Source organism: Nicotiana tomentosiformis, chromosome 1 (assembly GCF_000390325.3).
Source record: "Nicotiana tomentosiformis chromosome 1, ASM39032v3, whole genome shotgun sequence".
In the NCBI taxonomy this organism is placed as follows: Eukaryota; Viridiplantae; Streptophyta; class Magnoliopsida; order Solanales; family Solanaceae; genus Nicotiana; species Nicotiana tomentosiformis.
In genome coordinates this window covers 145,587,945-145,608,022 of record NC_090812.1, presented here as the reverse complement: position 1 = coordinate 145,608,022, position 20,078 = coordinate 145,587,945, and the positions used below count along the sequence as shown (strand labels likewise).

At 36.9% G+C, this 20,078-nt stretch overlaps 2 protein-coding genes across 4 annotated transcripts; both read right to left on the bottom strand.

Moving 5' to 3' along the window:
- Positions 1–7,170: 7,170 nt before the first annotated feature.
- On the bottom strand, positions 7,171–11,878 carry LOC104085193 (uncharacterized). Of its 3 annotated transcripts, XR_011412985.1 has the most exons (4): positions 10,649–11,032; positions 9,649–9,935; positions 7,713–8,966; positions 7,171–7,388 (listed from the first exon to the last, which is right to left on the bottom strand). XR_011412985.1 is itself a non-coding variant. In XM_070192069.1 (3 exons), exon 3 carries the CDS (start codon positions 8,778–8,780, stop codon positions 7,929–7,931), a length of 852 nt encoding a protein of 283 aa, XP_070048170.1. In that variant the 5' UTR covers positions 8,781–8,966; positions 9,649–9,935; positions 11,744–11,878; the 3' UTR covers positions 7,417–7,928. The 3 variants fall into 3 exon arrangements, 2 of the variants coding, with proteins under 2 accessions (XP_070048170.1, XP_070048167.1); XM_070192069.1 differs by lacking the exons at positions 7,171–7,388; positions 10,649–11,032 and adding an exon at positions 11,744–11,878 and having other exon boundaries at positions 7,417–8,966; XM_070192066.1 differs by lacking the exon at positions 7,171–7,388 and having other exon boundaries at positions 7,417–8,966.
- On the bottom strand, positions 9,375–11,806 carry LOC117273944 (inactive protein RESTRICTED TEV MOVEMENT 2-like). Its single transcript, XM_070202074.1, has 4 exons — positions 11,701–11,806; positions 9,649–9,935; positions 9,539–9,548; positions 9,375–9,379 (listed from the first exon to the last, which is right to left on the bottom strand). The coding sequence occupies exons 1-4, from the start codon at positions 11,804–11,806 to the stop codon at positions 9,375–9,377; spliced, it is 408 nt and encodes a 135-aa protein (XP_070058175.1).
- Positions 11,879–20,078: the final 8,200 nt, after the last annotated feature.

The window sequence follows — 20,078 nt, the reverse complement described above, 5'->3', positions numbered from 1 at the left end:
ACATAAACAACTCAACACCACTATTTTTTATTACTCATTCACCCCGAAGCTCGGTTATGTGATTTGGTTTGAAATCTGACCTCAATTCGAGGTCTAAATTTTAATTGTACGAAATCCCCAATTTCTACCATTCAATCATGTAAATCTTAGATTTGATGTTAAAAACTCATGAAAAGTAATGGGTAATTGAAAGAAAGTTGATTAGAGTCACTTACCAATGATTTTAGGAAGAAAATCTCTAAAGAAAATCCCCTCTAGAGTGTTTAGGGTTAAACAATGGTGTAAAATAAGCCAAGTCCCATTTTTTTCCTTTTACCTAACTGTAGGTATCACAATTGCGAACTCTTGTTTGCAATTGCAAAATCCGCAAATGCGGTCAGCGCGTCTGTAATGACAAGGCCAGTCGTTTTGAGTATTTCAGCCGCGTTCTCCATTTTCTATTCAATTCACGCTTTGCAGTCGTTATGTGACTTGTCGGGGTAATTGGTTCGGGTCCGGTGAGGTTTTGGAATGAATTGTAATATTTAGTTCCAAGGTTTGAAACTTAAGTTAAAAAAGGTCGATCGGATGTTGACTTATGTGTAAACGACTCTGGAATAGAGTTTTGATGATTCCAATAGCTCCGTATGGTAATTTTGGACTTAGGAGTGTGTCTAGAAAAATTATTTGGAAGCCCATAGATAAATTAGGCTTGAAATTACTAAAATAAAAATTTAAGTTTGGAAGTTTGATCGGGGAGTTGACTTTTTGATATTGGGGTCGGAATCCGATTCTGAAAATTAGAATATATCTGTTATATCATTTGTGACTTGTGTGCAAAATTTGAGGTCAATCGTACTTGATTTGTAGGTTTCGGCATCGAATGTAGAAGTTAAAAATTCTTTGTTTCATTAAGCTTGAATTGAGGTATGATTCATGGTTTTAGTGTTGTTTGATGTGATTTGAGGTTTTGACTAAGTTTGTATGATATTTTAGGACTTGTTGATGTATTTGGTTGAGGTCTCTGGGGCCTCGGGTGAGTTTCGGATGGTTAACGGATCAATTTTGGACTTGGAATTATGTTGGAAATTTTCTGATGTCTGAACCTGGTTTCCTTGTACGCGATTGCATGAACTTGTCCGCGAACGCATAGGCTTGTTTGGGGCAGTGATGATTTTTGTTCTATGCGATCGCGAGTGGGTAGGGCTGCATTCACGGAGAGGAGGTGAGGCAGCTGGGGTTCGCGAGCATTGTTTTATGTGAACGCTTGGGCAGTCCGCGATCGCGTAGGCCTAGGAAGCTCGTGCTTTGCGTGTGTCATGGTGCGGTCGCCTAGAGGAGTTTGGGGGGAGGGGCAGTGTATTTTGGCCTTCATGATCGCATAACATTGTCCGCGATCGTGTAGGGTTATTTTGGGCAGTGGAAATATTGTGCTTCGTGATCGCGGGACTTGGTCCGCAATCACATAGAAGACATGACTGGGCAAAGAGTTTAAGTTCTGTCCCATTTTCCATTTTTACCGATTTGGAACTCGGGAAGAGGCGGTTTTTGTGAGATTTTCAAGAAAAATAACGGGGTAAATGTTCTTAACTCAATATTGATCAAATTACCCGAATCCATGGTTGTTTTTAACATATAATTGATGAATTAAGTTGGAAAAATTAGAAAACCCTCTTGGTTTAATTTGAAGATTTGAGGGTCGAGTTGATGTCGGAATTTGGTAAAATTTATATGGTTGTACTCGTGGTTGAATGGGCATTCATATTTTATAACTTTTGTCGGGTTCCGAGACGTGGTCCCCACGGGCGATTTTTATGTGTAATTTCTATTTTGTGGGAAAATAAGTATTTTGATATGGAATTAATTCCTATAATTTGTGTTGACTGAATCGAATTAATTGTGACTAGATTCAAGTCGTTCGGAAGTTGATACGCGCAGAATGGAATTTCTGGAGCATTGTTTAGCTTGCTCGACATTGGATTCGGCTTGTTCGAGGTAAGTAATATCTCTAATATTGGAGCTGAGGGTGTGAACCCTGATTATACGTGTTATGTGAATTGTTTGGAAGTGACGCACATGCTAGGTGATGGGAGTGTGGGTGTGCACTGTAAAAATTGAGACTCAGTTGATTCCGTAGAGCTGTGTAGTCAATTAACCTGTATTTTTTCATGTATTTTTTATGTGTTAGAGAAACTGAGTTGTGACTCATGTTAGAAATCATACTTAGGCAAATGTTGGTATTATTGGGACCCACTGAGGTCATTTCTACTGTCGAATTATATGTTTAAACTGTAATTTCATACTCAGTCATATTCATTCATTGCATATCATATCTCAGTCTTTATTGTTATTTATGGATACATCAAATTATCATTTTGGGCTAGTTTCATGACATTGTGAGCCCGAGAGATTGGGGAGATTGATGATTGAGTGAGGCCGAGGGCCTGATTATGAGGATAATTATGGGATCGGGTTGCACGTCGCAGCAGGCCATATTGGCTTATTATAGCGCGTGAGTTATCCGTGCAGCACGTGAGTTATCTGTGCGGATCCATATATTGATACTATAGCACGTGAGTTGTCCGTACAGTACGTGACTTATCCGTGCGGATTCAGATATTGATACTGTAGCATGCGAGTTGTCTGTGCAGCATGTGAGTTGTCCGTGCGGATCCAGATATTGATACTATAACACGTGAGTTGTCCGTGCAGCACATGAGTTGTCCGTGAAGACTATAGCACTTGGGCTGAAGGAGCCCCTCCGGAGTCTGTACACACCCCCAGTGAGCGCAGCTACCTACTGAGTACGAGTGCAGAGCGATTGGAAGGATTGAGTGACTGTGAGGACTGATTGACTGGGAGGAATGAGTGACTGTGAGGACTGAGTGATTGGGAGGACTGAATGAATTGATACTCTGAGAGTATGCATATGGTTTTATCACTGAGTTGCATCGCATTCGACATGAACACTTGACATACATGCGTAGAGATGCATTTTTCCTCATGTTGTGCGGTATCATGCCATTCACGGTTGTACTCATACTACACTTCTGCACGTTGCTGCTGTACATGGCGGGAGCTGGATCTAAAGATGTACATGTGTTTCAGTAATTATTGTCTCCTGTTCATGTTAGCTTTAGAATTATAATCTGTTCATGTATATTTCAAACAGATGACGTATTTTTATTTCACAATAGCTTTGTAAATTCTAATCTTAGAAGCTCATGATTTGTACTACCAGTCCTTGGGGAGTGTATTAGAGTAGTTAAATGTTATTTGAATCAGATATTTGTAAATTGTCTTACCTAATGGGTTGGGTTAGGTGCCATCACGGCTAGTCGAATTTTGGATCGTGATAGCGTCAGAAGCCTAGAAGTCGCAAATGCGACACTTTTATCGCAAATGCGATCCCCCCCCCCTTCCCGCAAATATGGATATCCACTTCGCATTTGTGAAGATGCCCTAGATGCTCAGTGGTCGCAATTGTGACCAATTAGTCCGCAAATATGACTTTCCCCAATCAAAAAAGCGAACTCTTCCTCGCAAATGCGAGGTCTCCCAGCCCAAGACCAAGCTCACAAATCGATGGTTTGATCGCAAAAGCGAGGCTCGCATTTGAGAGATATGCAGATCAACGCCATAACCCAAGCACACCAGCTAACTCATATCATCCAAAATGCATCTGATACACACCCGAAATGTGATTTTCAACTTGAAAACTTGAAATCTGATTTTCAACCTGAAAATTCATTTTTATAATTTTTCATATAATTTTTCAACTTGAAAATGCATCTGATACACACCCGAAATCTAATTTTCAACTTGAAAACTCATTTTTATAATTTTTCATATAACGCGCTGAAATGTGCTCGGGTCAATCCGGACCCCAACCAAAAGAGAGTATAAGTCCAAAAACATCATACGAACATATTAGAATTGTCAAAATACTAATCCGGCGTCTTTTACCAAGAATATTGACCGTGGTCAATTCAAGTTCCATCTATTCCAACATCCTTAAGATATTGTTGATTTTAGGTAAGATCTTATTAATTTCATTCTAAAAAAATATTTTCCATTTATAGGAATTATCAACATGTTTCTATGAGCAAGATAATATAGACATGTGAAAACAAATCAAATCATTTTATTCCATGGTATTTGTCATGACCCGGAATTCCCACCTTCGGAGCCGTGATGACGCCTAACATTTCACATGCTAGGCAAGCCAACATTAGAGTAATTCTTTTGCCAATTCTAAACACTTTGAATAATTTAACCAATCCGACATAAATGAAGCTAAAATGAAGTACGAAATTGCAGATAATCTAACATCTAGTACAACCCGGATCTGGAGTCACAAGTACACGAGCTTCTAGAGGTTCTACATACAGAGTCTGAAATACCAAAATGCTAATCTGAGTTGATGCATCTCACGTACAGTTGGGACCAGTACCAAAATCTGCACAAGAAGTGCAGAGTGTAGTATGACTACAACTGGCCCGATGTACTCCATAAGTGTCGGGTAACCTCGACGAGGTAGTTACGAGGCTATGACAAAACATCCACGTAATTAAACCTATATAGACAAAAATATACGCACAACATAATAACAAATAAGGATTTAACATGTACTATTAGGGGGATGTGCAAAAGGGGTGTAGAATACGGTAACCACAACAGGGAATGACAACATGAAATAGTCAATAAACCTTTAGCTAATGAAACGGATAAACATAATGAATATAAACTTCACGGCATCAACCTTCGTGCTTTTACTCTCAACCTCACCGTGAAACAGTAATAATGGCAAAGCATCACCCTTCGTGCTTTTACTCTAAATCTCTCCATAAAATGATAAATACGGCACGACATAACCCTTCGTTCTTCAACTCTCAATTTTATCATGAAATGATAAATATGGCACGACATCACCCTTCGTGCATTAACACTCTCTCACTTACCATGAAGCAATGAATATATAACATTTGGGAGAAAGAATGATCAAGAATAAACTTTATGTTAACAACATTTCCACAATATCGATCCTCAACTTCCAATAATATTCAATTATCACAAATAATTTATAAATGCGAAAAGAATGATCAATTAAGTAATAAACTACTCTAGACGTGGATATCATAATCAAATAAGGAAATAAATCACGAGAAACAAGTTTCAACCGCATGCCTTAACCCAACAACAACGCATAAGTACTCGTCACCTCACATATACGTTGTACCCAACATTTAAACACGTAGCAAATAGGAAAACAAGTCCTAATCCCTCAAGTCAAGGTTAATCATGATACTTACATCGCTTCAAAAATCAACTAAAATGTCAACTACGACTTTGCCTTTCGAACAAGCCTCCGAGGCAACCAAATCTAGCAAATTATCAACCAACGACTCAAAATAAGCCTTAAGAACTATCCACGAATTAGAAAGGTTCAATTTAGGTCATTACTGAAAAAGTCAACAAAAGTCAACTTTTGGGGCCGCTAGGTCTAAACCCGAAATTCGGACCAAAACCCGATTACCCATTCACCCCCGAGCCCCGTTATAGAATTTGTTTCGAAATCCGACCTCAATTTCAGGTCGAAATTTCAATTTTACAAAAATTCTTAATTCTACCCAAATCCCCAATTTCTACCATGAAAATCCTAGATTTTAAGTTGAAATCTTATAAAATGTTATGGATAATTGAAATAAAGTAGGTTAGAATCACTTACCAATAAATTGGGAAAGAAGAGCTCTTGGAAAAATTGCCTCTAAGGTTTCTAGTTTTGAAAATTTGGAAGAATGAACAAAATCTCGTCTAACTCAGCTTAAGTCCAGGCGCAAATGTTACAATTGCGACCTAGGGTTTGCAATTGCGAACCCCGCAAATGCGAAAAATCCTTCACAAATGCGAAGGTCTCACACTTCTGTTGCCATCGCAAATGCGATGGTTTGTTCGCAAATGCGAACTCGGATTCCTCGCAATTTCGATCATTTTGATCGCAAATGCGAACTCTGCTCCCCCTACTTCGCATGGCGAAGTAATTGTTTGCAAATGCGAACCATTAGTTCCCAGCTATTCTTCGCAAATACGAGGAAGTAGCTCGCAAATGCGAACTTGACAGGGAGACTGCCATATCGCAAATACGAAGACTGAGGCCTACACCAGAAACAGTAGAGCACTAGCTATTTTCTTAAGTCTAAACCACTCTGAAGCCTATCCGAAACTCACCCGAGCCCTCGGGGCTCCAAATCAAACATCCACACAAGTCCAAAAGCCTTATACGAACTCGCTCGCGCGATCATATAGCTAAAATAACACCTAGAACTACGAATCGGGCACCAAATCAAAGAAAATTTTCAATGAAACTTTAGAATTTCTATTTTAACAACCGGACATCCGAATCACGTCAAACCAACTCTGTTTTTCACCAAATTTTGCAGACAAGTCATAAATATAGTAATGAACATATACCCTGCTCCGAAACTAAAATGCGGACCCGGTAGCAATAAAGTCAAACTTTTGTCAAATCTTTAAATTCATTAAACCTTTAACTTCAAATTTTCGACAAAATGTGATAACTCGAGCTAGGGACCTTCGAATTCGATTCTGAGCACGCCTAGGTCCCAAATCACGATATGGACCCATCAGGATGGTCAAAACATAAATCCGGGTCCGTTTTCTCAAAACGTTGACCGAAATCAACTCAAATGGATCTTTAAGGCACAATTGCACATTTTATCAATTTTTAACATAAAAAACTCCCGAAAAAAGACACGAACTGCGCATGCAAATCGAAGAAGGCTAAAATGAGATATTTGAGGTTTCAAAATACAGAATTAATGTTTAAAACTCTAGATGACCTATCGGGTGATCATAGTATTGTAATTAGAGGATTATATTCTAATTTTAGTTTTGTTCCAAAAATAAGTCTAAAAGATCAATATGGAGCTAATTAGATCAAAGTATGTTAAAAGCCATTGTAAATCATCCTCACGACATTCTTCTTTCTCTCTCAATATCAATAAAGAGTTATTCTTTGTGTGGCCCTGGAGTAGGCAAAAATTGTCGAACCACGTAAGTCTTGTCTTGTCTTGTGCAATTTATTATTTTCTCTTTTTAAATATTTTTCCCTTCTATTAGCCTGACACGCTTCCCAACAATTCCTCATATGCTACCAACAGGGCAGAGGTAGAAGCCCATACACTGGTTTGGCCAAATTTAATAGCCTTTGATCAAACAGAGCGTATGTGTTTTGATATTCATTACATATGTAGAAAGAAAAAATTTAGACTCCAATTATTACCTATTGAAATTGTCGTTTTAAAATTCAAAACTCATAAAATTGAAATACGGAAATACTAGCTTTGTGCCACGTCATGAGCTTCGCCCAACACTGTGGATTCACCGGCCTGGAAATCACAATGGACGCAGAAGAGGTAATTAATTTCAGAACGATCATCCACTGTATTCTATTAATATATTTCATGATTGCAGGTATCCAAATGCCTTTTTCTCTGATCATAACAAATTGAGAGATTACATTTCAGAATAAACCTTTATACGTTCTATTTACAATCACAGCAAAGGAAATACATAATATCCCAACATTGAAATTTGAATTCCAAGAAAACAAGCTAGTCTCATTCTTTAGCATTCTTGGGAGATTTCATCACATTGATGACATAGCGACCGACACCAAGAAACAACAGAGCAACCAGGGTCATGTTTATCACCTTTGCGAACAAATCACCGGCCGACCCCAACTTGTTTGGAACTTAGGAACTGTTGTTATTGTTATTGTTATTGTTATTGTTATTGTTGTTGTTGTCGTCGTCGTCGTTATCTGGTTTAACTCTTGTTTGTTCACTGGTTCTTGAACTAGTGATCCTTTTTTTTTTCTTAATTAATTATATCCAAGCAGCTTAATGTAGAATTAACACAGGGGTTTATCAATGGGACCGGTAATAACTCTCCATCTTAGATACAATCGGATTCTTAAGCTCCTCGCTTGCTAACCCATTGTATAAGATAACATTCTCCTCTTTGGAGGGACCGTACAGCATTGCATTGATTGCTTTTCTATCTGACAAGACACTCTTCTTTGTCAGATTTAGCTCTTGAATGGCGACATTAACAAAAGTATCCTCTTCCTCTGAGAAAGCAAGTCCAGTTAGATCAATATTCTCTAACTTATCAGGAGTTATCAATGGCCTGATGTCATCCATTGATTCACGTTTATTTTCATGTATTGGATGGGACTTAATAGTGGCTGGAGCGCGATAGGGTTCACTAGCAGCTGGTTTTCCGACATCAACTTTCCCAAGAGTACTCGAAATCACCTCCCCCCTGTCTTCCCTTTGCTCGTACGGATCATATTCATTCTGTCTCAGGATAGTCTCCTCTATCACCTCGGGAATCTCAGATGAGAGCTTTTCTATAAAGGATATATTCCCTGACTCTACCTTGAGTCTTGTCTCTTCTATCTGTTTCTGAATCTTAACAAGTTTAGAGATTTCCTGAGATAATGATGACATGGTCTCTCTCAAAACTTGCTGATTACTATACAATTTTTCTGCTCTCACTCCAAGGACAAACATCCTTAGGCCCTTTCTCGTTAGTGACCCATCTTGAGTGCTCATCTCTCTTATCAGTAGGTCTTTATATTCATTAGCTGGGATAATACCTTCATCCTTGCACATCTGAGTCAGCATCTTTACAAGCTTGTCGGGGGATGAGATGCCTTCTTCGTTATTGCCCTTGGGTTTTACCACAAGGGAGCTAGATGCCTTTTTATCTGCCATTATCTGGACCTTAGGTTTCCAGTCATTCCCTCGAGGAAATACTGTCTGATATGTGGTAAATGAACCTGTTGTTTTTCCATCTTCTGAGGTGCTTTTTGGTTCTGTTTGTTCATTAGTTTTTGGACTATTTGTCTTTGGTTCTTCTTTCAGTACTGGCTCTTTTGCAGGAGCATTCTCAACATTATCCTGTTTAGTAAATTCATCTCATTAGGATGTGTTTCGTATGAAGAAAGTCATTTTCCACGAAATACCAATGATTTTTATGGAAAATTTTCAGGAAAATGTTTAGTTGGTGAGTAGAAAACATTTTACAAAAAGAAAAAATAAACTATACTATATTAAACACTAATAGCACTTAACTAGTAAAGTTGTTTCCATGTGACTAGGAGATCATGTGATTGAGCCGTGAAAATAGCCTCTTACAGAAATGCAGGGTGAGACTGCGTATAATAGATCCTTGTGATCCGGCCACGCATAACAGGAGTTTAGTGCAACAGACTGCCTTATATATATAAAGACTAATAACAATATTAGCAAATTGAAGAGTGTATTGATGAATTTTTTGAGTCTTAAAGATTAATACACAATACTTTCTTAAACTGAATAGGAGCAAATAATTTGAAGTTAAAAGTTATGATAGTGATAAGGATTTAAGAAAAATGATTTCTGCCGATAAGTGAGGATGTTATTTTCCACCTTTCGGTGTATTCCTTGAAAAATATTTTCCTGAAAACTAATTTTCGTCGTGCCAAACTCACCTTTTTGATACTGGTACCAATATATTAAGAAAAGAAAAGCACTAAGGCAGTGCAAAGCCATATGTACAAGGGGAAGATCAAATCTGAACCACCAGACGTACCAAACTCACCTTTAAAGTGGTCTTTTGGCTTGTAGCTTGTTCTTCCTTTTTCTGCCGTTCACTAACTGAGGCGGGCAACTTTTTATCCTTTTTTCCTTCTGAAGTGATTAGTTTTGGATATTTAACACAAAGAATATTGCCATTTACAAACCTAGCACTTATATTGCTTTTGTCACAATTTTCTGAAACAAGAATGTCCTTCTGAAACCTCTGCCATTTATAAACTGGCCTTTGTCCACTAATCTTCAGAATTCCTAATTTGCACAATTGAACCTTGACTTGTTCTTTCTTGAAACCTGCAGAATTCCAATTTCATTAGGATATTTCAAAGTATATAGTCAAAAGTTAAAAGCGCAAAACTAGAGAGCATTGGTGAGCTTTATTAAGCGCAAAGGCGCCAATGAAGAAAAATAAAAAGGTAGAAATCTAATGCAAGAAAATTTAACTATAAACACAAACAATAAGTAATTGGGGAAAAGAATGGGAAAATTATAATTAAGTTATTTTTTATATATGTTGTTGTGCTCTTAAAGACAGACTATTGGTGAAGGTGCACATGCCTTATATATTAGCACGCCTACAGTAAAGCGCCAGTTAAGTGAGGCAGAGCGCATAACTTGGGCTTTACCGAGTTTCAGGGTTTACGCACTTTAACCAAGCCTTTAACAACACTGAGGCAACTATACATGAAAACCACTCAAAATTTATTTTTTATGTGCTCGCGAATTTTCACATATTCTTCGGATGAAAACATTATCTCCTTGATGTTTGCATGAACTTTGTAAGTTTTCATTTATTTTCAAATTTACGCTTTTCGTTGTTCTTTTGGATATTCTAACTAGCATCACATTCTTCCTAATTCCACTGTATATTTACTACTTTAGATCAGATATAGGAGCGCCCTTCCTTAACAATTCTGACTACTATCTAGTCTGTTGCTAGTTATTAAACGGATAGCAAAGATTGAAAAGTTATTAAACGGAAAGCAAAAAACTCATAGAAAACTTACAAGTTTTTAACAATTGTAACCCTAAGAAGAGGAACTTCCCAGTTGAAACTGATGTGCACCAGACCCAAATAAAGAGGTTTTTGACTTTTGAGAAGACCAATTAGAAGAAATTAAGCATCTCCATTGGCAATTTTCACAAAATCTACCCTAATCTTCTTAACTAGATGAGTAGAGCCTGTTTTAGGGAAGAAGAAATACGGAAGTTTTCATATAATTTGGGTAAAAGTTAACTTAGTGGGATAGTTTTGGGCATAATTATTTTTTTGGGGGAGAAAAGATTTAGGGGGGAAAAGGATTTAGGGAAAAAGTCTTAGCTGGAATCTTTAGGGAATTATTAGGAGACGCGGGGTAGCTTATACAAAGTTAAATTACCACGCCCAATAAATATTGTATTACATTTGTGTAAGCGTAGATAATGAAATTAAGCATACATGACTTCTCAATATTTGATCTGATTTCATTGATTTTTTGAGAATTTTATGGTGAGAATAATAAACTTTGAATTTGGAATTTGCCTTCATATATGAAAATATGTCACATAGACAATATAGTAAAATTTTCTCTTTTGAGTCAACTATAATTTATCAAGAATAGTTAATATCACTCTCCCATTCATGAATTGCCAAGTAATATTTCACACTCCATTTGTTCTTATTATTTGTTTTTCTTTTTTTCTTTGGGGGAACATTGACAACCAGGACAGTCTGGTGCACAAAGCATTCTGGGTTCACGTAGGGTCCGAATAAAGACCGCACCCAAAAGCGGTGTAGCAACCGGAATTTTGCGTAATTGGTGTCGGCCTATTGTTACAATTCAACTTGTAGGCATGTTAGTGTCTAGAGTTCTAAGATTTTATTTCTTGTTCATAAAATAAAATATGCATTAAGTTTTTTCATGTTGTCGTCCTATAATATATATATATATATATATATATATATATATATATATATATATATATAAAATAAAAAATATTTTCGACGAAGCAGAGTCAGATGACACCAATTGGTTTAAGGCGTTACTGCTACCGGACAAAAAGAATGAGAAGAACTCGCCTGAAAGATTAAAGAGAAGAGTGTCATAGTCTTTTTCACGAACCATCATTGATGTTGGCACAAAATCTTCATATTCTTGAGCAGCTGCAACTCTCTTTATATCCATTTTCTATGTTTCTTTTCTTTCCTTTGCAGATATTTATAATATTTCCTTTTAAGGCTTTTCTTCTTGTTGAGATATAGAGAGGATGGAAGTTTGTTGATTATATATATATATATATATATATATATATATATATATATATACAAGAAAATCCTCACAAAGTATTTTCTTGAGATGCTTTCTGTGTTTACTTTCGAATTAAATATTCCTTAAACATAATTCCATGCCTTTCTTTTGGTGAACTTTTGACTACGTATTCTTTTCTGCATGGGAATGAGATATAGATTCCTTTGAAACATTATTAAGAATATATTCAATTGTTAACAGAGAAGTTGGGATAATTATATTCAAATGTGAACTGCATGTCTCGTTTCTACATCCTATTCTAATTTAATTTTACAAAAAAGAATTAGCTTGTTCTTCTGTTTAACATAAGTTGCACATTTAAAATTATTTGAAGTTTATTAACTCTGAACTAGCATCGAAATTATAATTCGTTTTAGTTATTTGTAGTTAAATATTTATATATGTCTAATAAATTTCTTAATACAAATACATAGTCTAAGCAAAAGTGTCACGACCCGAAATCCAACTAGTCGTGATGACACCTAACCCAACCCGCTAGGTAAGCCAATTGACTACAATCCAATACCAATGAGACTTACTAAGAGAAATTAAGATAATAAATCAGACTTTAATACACTTCCCAAATACTGGTAGTACAAATCATGACCTTCTAAGATTCAGAATTTATAAAGCTAGTGTGACATAAAATACATCATTTGTTTGAAATATGTATATGAACAAATTAATAATTCTAAAGCTACCAAGAACAAGAGGCAATTGTGGTTGGATCGCAGGTAAATCTTCAATGCGAGATCCCGCCATACGCAACAACATCAGCATCCAAAATCTACACGCAAGGTACAGAAGTATAGTATGATGTCAGGACCCAAAACTCCCACCACATGCTTCGTGATGATACCTAGTCTCTAAGACTAGGTAAGCCGATTACAATTACATTTCGAGCCATTTTTTTTAAACATATAATTTAATACAAGTGTCGAAACCAACATCGAAAATAATAATAATAACCTCCGAAGACTGGTAATACTAAGTCACGAAGTCTAAGTGAATACATGCAATGATCACAAGAATCGAATATACAATACTATTCGAATATGAGTTGACAGTACAATAAAATGGAAAGACTCCAAGGAAAAACGATGACCAAACAGCTCTACCTTGAATCCTTGCGATCAACATACTAACTTTGTCCGAGTCTGATATCTCCAATACCTCGCTCTGCACAAAAATGTGCAGAAGTGTAGTATGAGTATACCATAGTCGGTACCCAGTAAGTATCAAGACTAACCTCAGTGGAGTAGTGATGAGATACAGTCAAGACACTCACTAGTCAAATAACCTGTCAATATAGGAGTATACAATAGTACTAAAAAATAACTAGCAGTGATAGCAACAAAAATCAACCAGTGATATAAACAACAAGGCAACAAAAATACCATAAATATTGCCAAAACGAATAATGAACACGGCACAACCAATTAATCAAGTCCTTCAAAATATATATCTTTTATCTATAAGTCTTTCGAATAGAAATCTTTAGAATTTAATCATTTCAATTAAATATCTTACGAATATAATTCTTTCAAATAAAAGTCTTTTGAATATAATTCCTTCAAATAAAACCGTTCGAATATAGTTCTTTTAAATAAATATCTCCGAATATAATTCTTCAAATAAAATCTTTCGAATATAATTCCTTCAAATAAAATATTTCGAATATAAATTCCTTTCAAGTAAAAATCTTTCGAATATAATTCTTACAAATAAAATCTTTCGAATATAATTCTTTCAAATAAATATCTTCAAATATAATTCTTCAATAAAATCTTTCGAATATAATCTCTTTCAAGTAAAAGTCACTATGTGACACCTCATTTGATAATCATAAAATTACGGTCTCAGTCCACTTTTATATTTTCACGACACCCCGTACCCATATCTCTATCACACGGACAACTCACGTGGCAGAAAACAAAATAATATAATGGAATGGCTGAGAAGTGAACAGTGAGAAATTACAGAAATATAACAACACAACAAATAGAGGTAAACAACAGGGGTTCTCCTGAGGTATCACCTCATAGTCCCAAAAGTAAATACGCAATAGGGGGATCTCTCGAGGAACCGCCTCGTAGTCCCAAAACTAAATATGCAAACAGTGGGATCTCCCGAGGAACCGCCTCGTAGTCTCAAAAGTAAATATGCGAATAGGGGGATCTCCCGAGGAACCGCCTCGGAGTCCCAAAAGTAAATATGCAAACAGGGGGATCTCCCGAGGAATCGCCTCGTAGTCCCATAAGTAAGTATGCAACCGCAAAGATGGAAGGATAACTCAACAAGAACAATATTTTCTTATTTTTTTCCTCTCTTTTAAACCCCTCCCGAATTAGGAGGAACTATAGTGTTTCCACACTTCCCCTCCAGCGTGACTCGAACCTAGGACCTAACAGAACAACCTCTTCTTAAATCCAAATTTTTGATAAATATATTAACGTCTCAATTTAAACTTATTTAATTTATTATTTGCATATGAAAAATCCATAATGTAATTATTTCGAGAAAATGCCAACTCAACAAGTACATGGAATTCACATAAAACTCAATGTAGCAATTACAGCAAATTATCATATAAAACAAATTCAACAAATAAAGAACTGGATATGACAAATAAGGATTTAATAAGAGCCAGTAATTTTCAATTTAATATCTTAAAAAAATGCCTACGACCTTAAACCAATAAAATTTGCACATATAAGACTGAGTACGTACTCGTCACCTCGCGTACACGACTTTCACATTTTACAAATGGCACATATGACTCAATGCCTAAGGGGTTATTTCCCCATTCAAGGCTAGGCAAGATACTTACCTTTTTGAAGTTATGCTGATATTCCAAAATAGCCTTCTTGCTTGAATTGACCTCCGAACAGCTCAAATCTATCCAAATTAATTGTATAATTTTATTAAAATTCATCGGAAATAATTCTGGATAATAAAACGTCAACTTAAAATTTCACATTAAAAACTCAACCAAAGGTCAACGCAGGGCTTGTCTCTCGGAACCCGATAGAATTTTTACGAAATCCAAACACCCATTCCAATACGAGTTCAACCATACCAATTTTATCAAATTCTGATACCAAAATCTCGATCAAAACCTTAAAATTCGGTCTAAGAACTCAACACATTTTTCCTTCAATTTCTCAACTCAATTCCTTAATTAAACGAAGCAATTAATGATAGATTAGTAGAATATAATAAAATATTAGTCAAAAATCCTTACCCAAATGTTTCATCTGAAAATCCCTCCAATTCTCGCCTAAATCCGAGCTCTCAAGGTCTCATAATGAAAATGGGAGAAAACCCTCATTTTTGAAAGTTAATTTGCTGCCCAGGTGTTTTCTTCTTCGCGAATGCGGAATGTGCCTCGTGTTCGCAAAGCATAAAAATTTGTAGTTTCCCGATTCCTTTTCGCGAACGTGAGCGCCCTCCCCCCCACGAACGAGATGCATGTTGAGCCCAGGCCTTCACGAACGCAACCCCTCATACGCGAACGCAATGAACAACTTCCAACACCTTCGCGAACGCATGTCCATCTTCGCGTAGATGAAGAACAAACCTCACCTGCCTCCCAGTTACCCTTCGCGAACGCAAAGCCTCTCTCGCGAACGCGATGAAGGAAACCAGACACCAGAATCTGTAGCTTCAGCTAATCTTCCAAGTTCAAATTTTCTTCCGTTAACTATCTGAAATCCACCTGAGGCCCCCGGGACCTCAACCAAACATCTCAACAAGTCTTAAAACATCATACGAACTTAGCCTAGCCTTCGAATCATATCACACAACGCTAAAACCACGAATCGTACCCTAATTCAAGCTTAATGAACTTTAAACTTCTACATCTGATGCCGAAACCTATCAAATCAAGTCGGTTGACCTCAAATTTTGCACACAAGTCATAAATGACCTAATGGAGCTGTTCATATTTCCGAAATCTAAATCCAACCTCGTTATCAACCAATCGACTTACGTTCAAATTTAAGAATATTTAAGAACTTTATTTTCCAACTTTTCACTGAAATGTGCCGAATTGTTCTGCGGACTTCCAAATCCTGACATATGCCTAAGTCCGAAATCACCATACGAAGATATTGACATCATAAAAATTACTTTCTAGAGTCGTTTGCTCAAAAGTCAAATTCCAGTCAACTCTTTTCATTTAAGCTTCAAAAAATAAGAATTGTTCTTTCGATTTAATTCTGAACCTTCTGAAAACCAAACTCGACCTTGTACGCAAGTCATAGCACATATTACAAAGCTGCTCGAGATCTTAAGTCATTGAACGGGATGTAAATTCTCAGATTGACAAGCTGGATCGTTACATATGAGTACAACCGACCCCATGTACTCAATAAGTAACAAACCTAACCTTAGGTTGAAAGTAGTGACGAGCTTGGACCAAAGTCAGAGTCTATCATCAACAATCAGGAAACAATTTATAACAACATAAATAAAACAATACAAGTAATAACTCAAGATATGATGCTCTGTTCATTCACAATTTTCGGAAAAATAGACATTGTTCTGTTTTCAAAGATGACGGTAAAACTCATATCTTTTCATCAAATCGTCAAAATATGAGTGAATTTGAAAGCTTTGGCTTTTTTTGTCCAAAACCTTTCTTCCACCATAAAGAATTTCATTATCAAATGTCATGAGGAAAGTACATCTCTATGCCTGCATATCAATGTACATGTCAGACCATGAATGTCACAATACCACATAGCATGAGGAAAAATGCATCTCTATGACTATATGCCAAGTATGCATGTCAAATAAATGATTTCATGATGATATTCCCAGGCACTCTCTCCCTCGACACACTCAAATTGTCTGCCTCAAATGCCCACTTCGGCACACATACACACATAATCCCTCAGAACTTTATAGGTGTCTGGCTCATAAGCCCCTCACTAAAGCAAGTGTGTGTGTATATATATATGTCATAGTGTTTGCACTCACTGCTGGTATGTTAGACTCTCGAGAGGCGGATCCTGCCCAAGCTCTAATATAAGCCAATTTGGCTTGCTGCATCGTGCACCCCGATCCCCTAATAATAAAGCCTATAAGGCATGTTGCGGTGTGCATCCCGATCTATATAATAATAGCATATATAAATCCAATATGGCATGCTACGGGCATGAGCCGGATCCCATCAATATCACTCATAATTCGGCCCTCAGGCCCCAACTCAATCATCAATCTCTCCAGTCTCACGGGCTCACTATGTCATGAATCATTCCAAAATGATGATATGATATATCAATAAATAGCAACAGAGACTGAGATATGATATGCAATGAATAAATATGACTGAGTATGAAATTATAATTTAAACATAAAATTCAACAACAAAAATGACCTCAGTGGGTCCCAATAATATCAGCATATACCTAAGCATGATTTCTAACATGAGTTACAACTCGGTTCTCTAACACAGAGAAAAATACATGGAAAATAACAAGTTATTTGACTACGTATCTCTACAGAATCGATTGAGTCACAATATATACGATGCACACCCACAAGCCAGTCACCTAGCATGTGCGTCACCTCCGAACAAATCACATAATACGTATAATCAGGGTTCATACCCTCAGCTCTAAGTTTAGAAGTGTTACTTACCTCAAACAAGCCGAATCAAATGCCAAGCAAGCTAAAAATACTTCGAAAGATTCCATTTAGTGCGTATCAACCTCCGAACGCCTTCTTATCTCCTCAATTCTAAGCCAAACGATCTGAAACTAGTCAAACAACGTGCAAATTAATCAAAATACACTCCAATGCTTACAATTAAACAATTTATAAAAAATTTCAACTCTGCTCGAAAAGTCAACCAAAAATCAACAGTGGGTTCCATGCCTCGGAACCCGACGAAACTAAAAATATTCAACAACTTATTCAATTACGAGTCCAACCAAACTAAGTTTGCTCAAATCCGACTCCGAATCTATATTCAAACTCGAAAATTCATTTTATGGAATTATAAAATATTCCTCCAATTTCTCTTGAAAAATCATTAATCATACGCCAAAAATGAAGATTAATTCATAAAATATATTCAAAATCGAGTTAAGAATGCTTACCCTAAGTCGTGTGGTGAAATTCCTCTCCAAAACCGCCCAAACTGAGCTCCAAAATCCCAAAAATGAGAAAATGAACCAAGGCCTCAAAATTATAGGTTCTGCCTAGCGTTTGTTCGCATTTGCGAACCAGTTTTCGCTTCTACGGAATCGCACGTATGGCCTAGCCTCCGCTTCTACGAACAGGACCAAAGTCAGCTGATATCGCACCTGTGATCATTTTCCCACTTCTGCGGTCGCGCTTCTGCGCAAAATCTCCACATTTGTGATCCCTCACCAATAGCCCATTTCCGCTCCTACAATGAAGTGTCTGCATATGCGCCTTCGCATATCGGACGAAAGCTCTACATTTGCAGACTCCTGCCCAGCAGTGCTCTTCGCTTTTGCGCTTATGGGCTCGCTTCTGTGACCATCGCACATGTGCAATACCAGTCGCATGTGCGGAATACCAGAACCAGCAAGCCCTCAAAATTCAACTTAGTCCAAAAATTATCCGAACGTCGTCTGAAACCTAACCGAGCCACTCGGGACCTCGTCCGAATATACCAACAAGTCCCATAATATAATACGAACTTACTTGAGGCCTCAAATAACACATAACAACATTGAAATGACAAATCGTACCACAATTCAAACTTAATATTTTTTTTTCAATCCTTCAGTTTCCAAAACTCGTGTCGAACCATATCAAATCAATTCGGAATGAACTCAAATTTTGCGTACAAATCATAAATGATGTAATGGAGCTATTCCAATTTCCAAAACCACAATTCGAACCTGATATCATCAAAGTCAACTTATGGTCAAAATTATGAATATTCCAAACCTTCAATTTTCTAATTTTTGCCAATTAGCACCGAAACCTTCTAGAAATATCCAAATGGAATTCCGAGCATACGCCCAAGTCCAATATCACCATCCGGACCTAACGGAATCATCAAAACTCCGATCTGAGGTCAAATACTAAAAAGTCAAACTTGGTCAACTCTTCCAATTTAAAACTTCAAACATGAAATTCATCCCTCCGAACTAATTCTGCAACACTTAAAAACCAAAACCGACGATTCACACATGTCATAATACATCATATAAAGCTACTCAAGACTTCAAATAGCTGAACGGAATGCAAATGCTCAAAATGACCATTCAGATCGTTACATTCTCCCCCACTTATACATATGTCCGTCCTCAACGTGCCAAGAGTTGTTCCTAGGCCTTCAAATCACTATGCCCACTTACCATGAACGTACCTTGGGGTGATACCACGTCACCCTTTTTAATATAGGCTTGAAAAAACAACATAATTGAATATCATTAATTCAACCTTAGCCTATAAGCCTTGGAATCCAATTTCCAACATCCAAAATTTCTTTTCAAGACTCGAATCTCACATCTACACACTGTATGAGTCTTAACAAGATGTATCAAGCCATAGCCAAACCCAAAATATAATCACATGATATACCACACAACTCGCATACTCGTAACAATAGTTTCTAATCACCGTAGCTGCTTAAAAACAAACCTGATACCGGTGATAAACCTCATATCAAATAAAACCTCGTTCAAAACCTTCGTACACTACCGATGAAGAAATAAACACGCAAAAACTCATAAACCACTCATTGGATCAACTAGTCACGGAGCTCTCTCGCCCCAACCCAATTATATTTACTTTCTAAGCCGACTTTCGATATTATCCTCTCAAATATACTGTAATCAAATCCGATAGTATTTATTACAGGTCCAATGACCTCATCTCATCAATCACAACCACTTTATTTACATGCAACCCCAACACAACCTAAGCCACAAACCATGCAATCCATGCACCAATAGGCAACAATTTAAATGTATTTAAACATGGAAAATGGCTCAAATGAAAGAACTGTCCCACAAGTTCAACAAGCACCACCACAGCCAAAATTCTACGAACCCATCATATGTAGTAGAACCAAGACACACAAGTCTAACACAAATGATAATATCACAACACAAATTTGTTGCAATGTGTGACCCTTCCAAGCACCGATCTAGTAATGGTA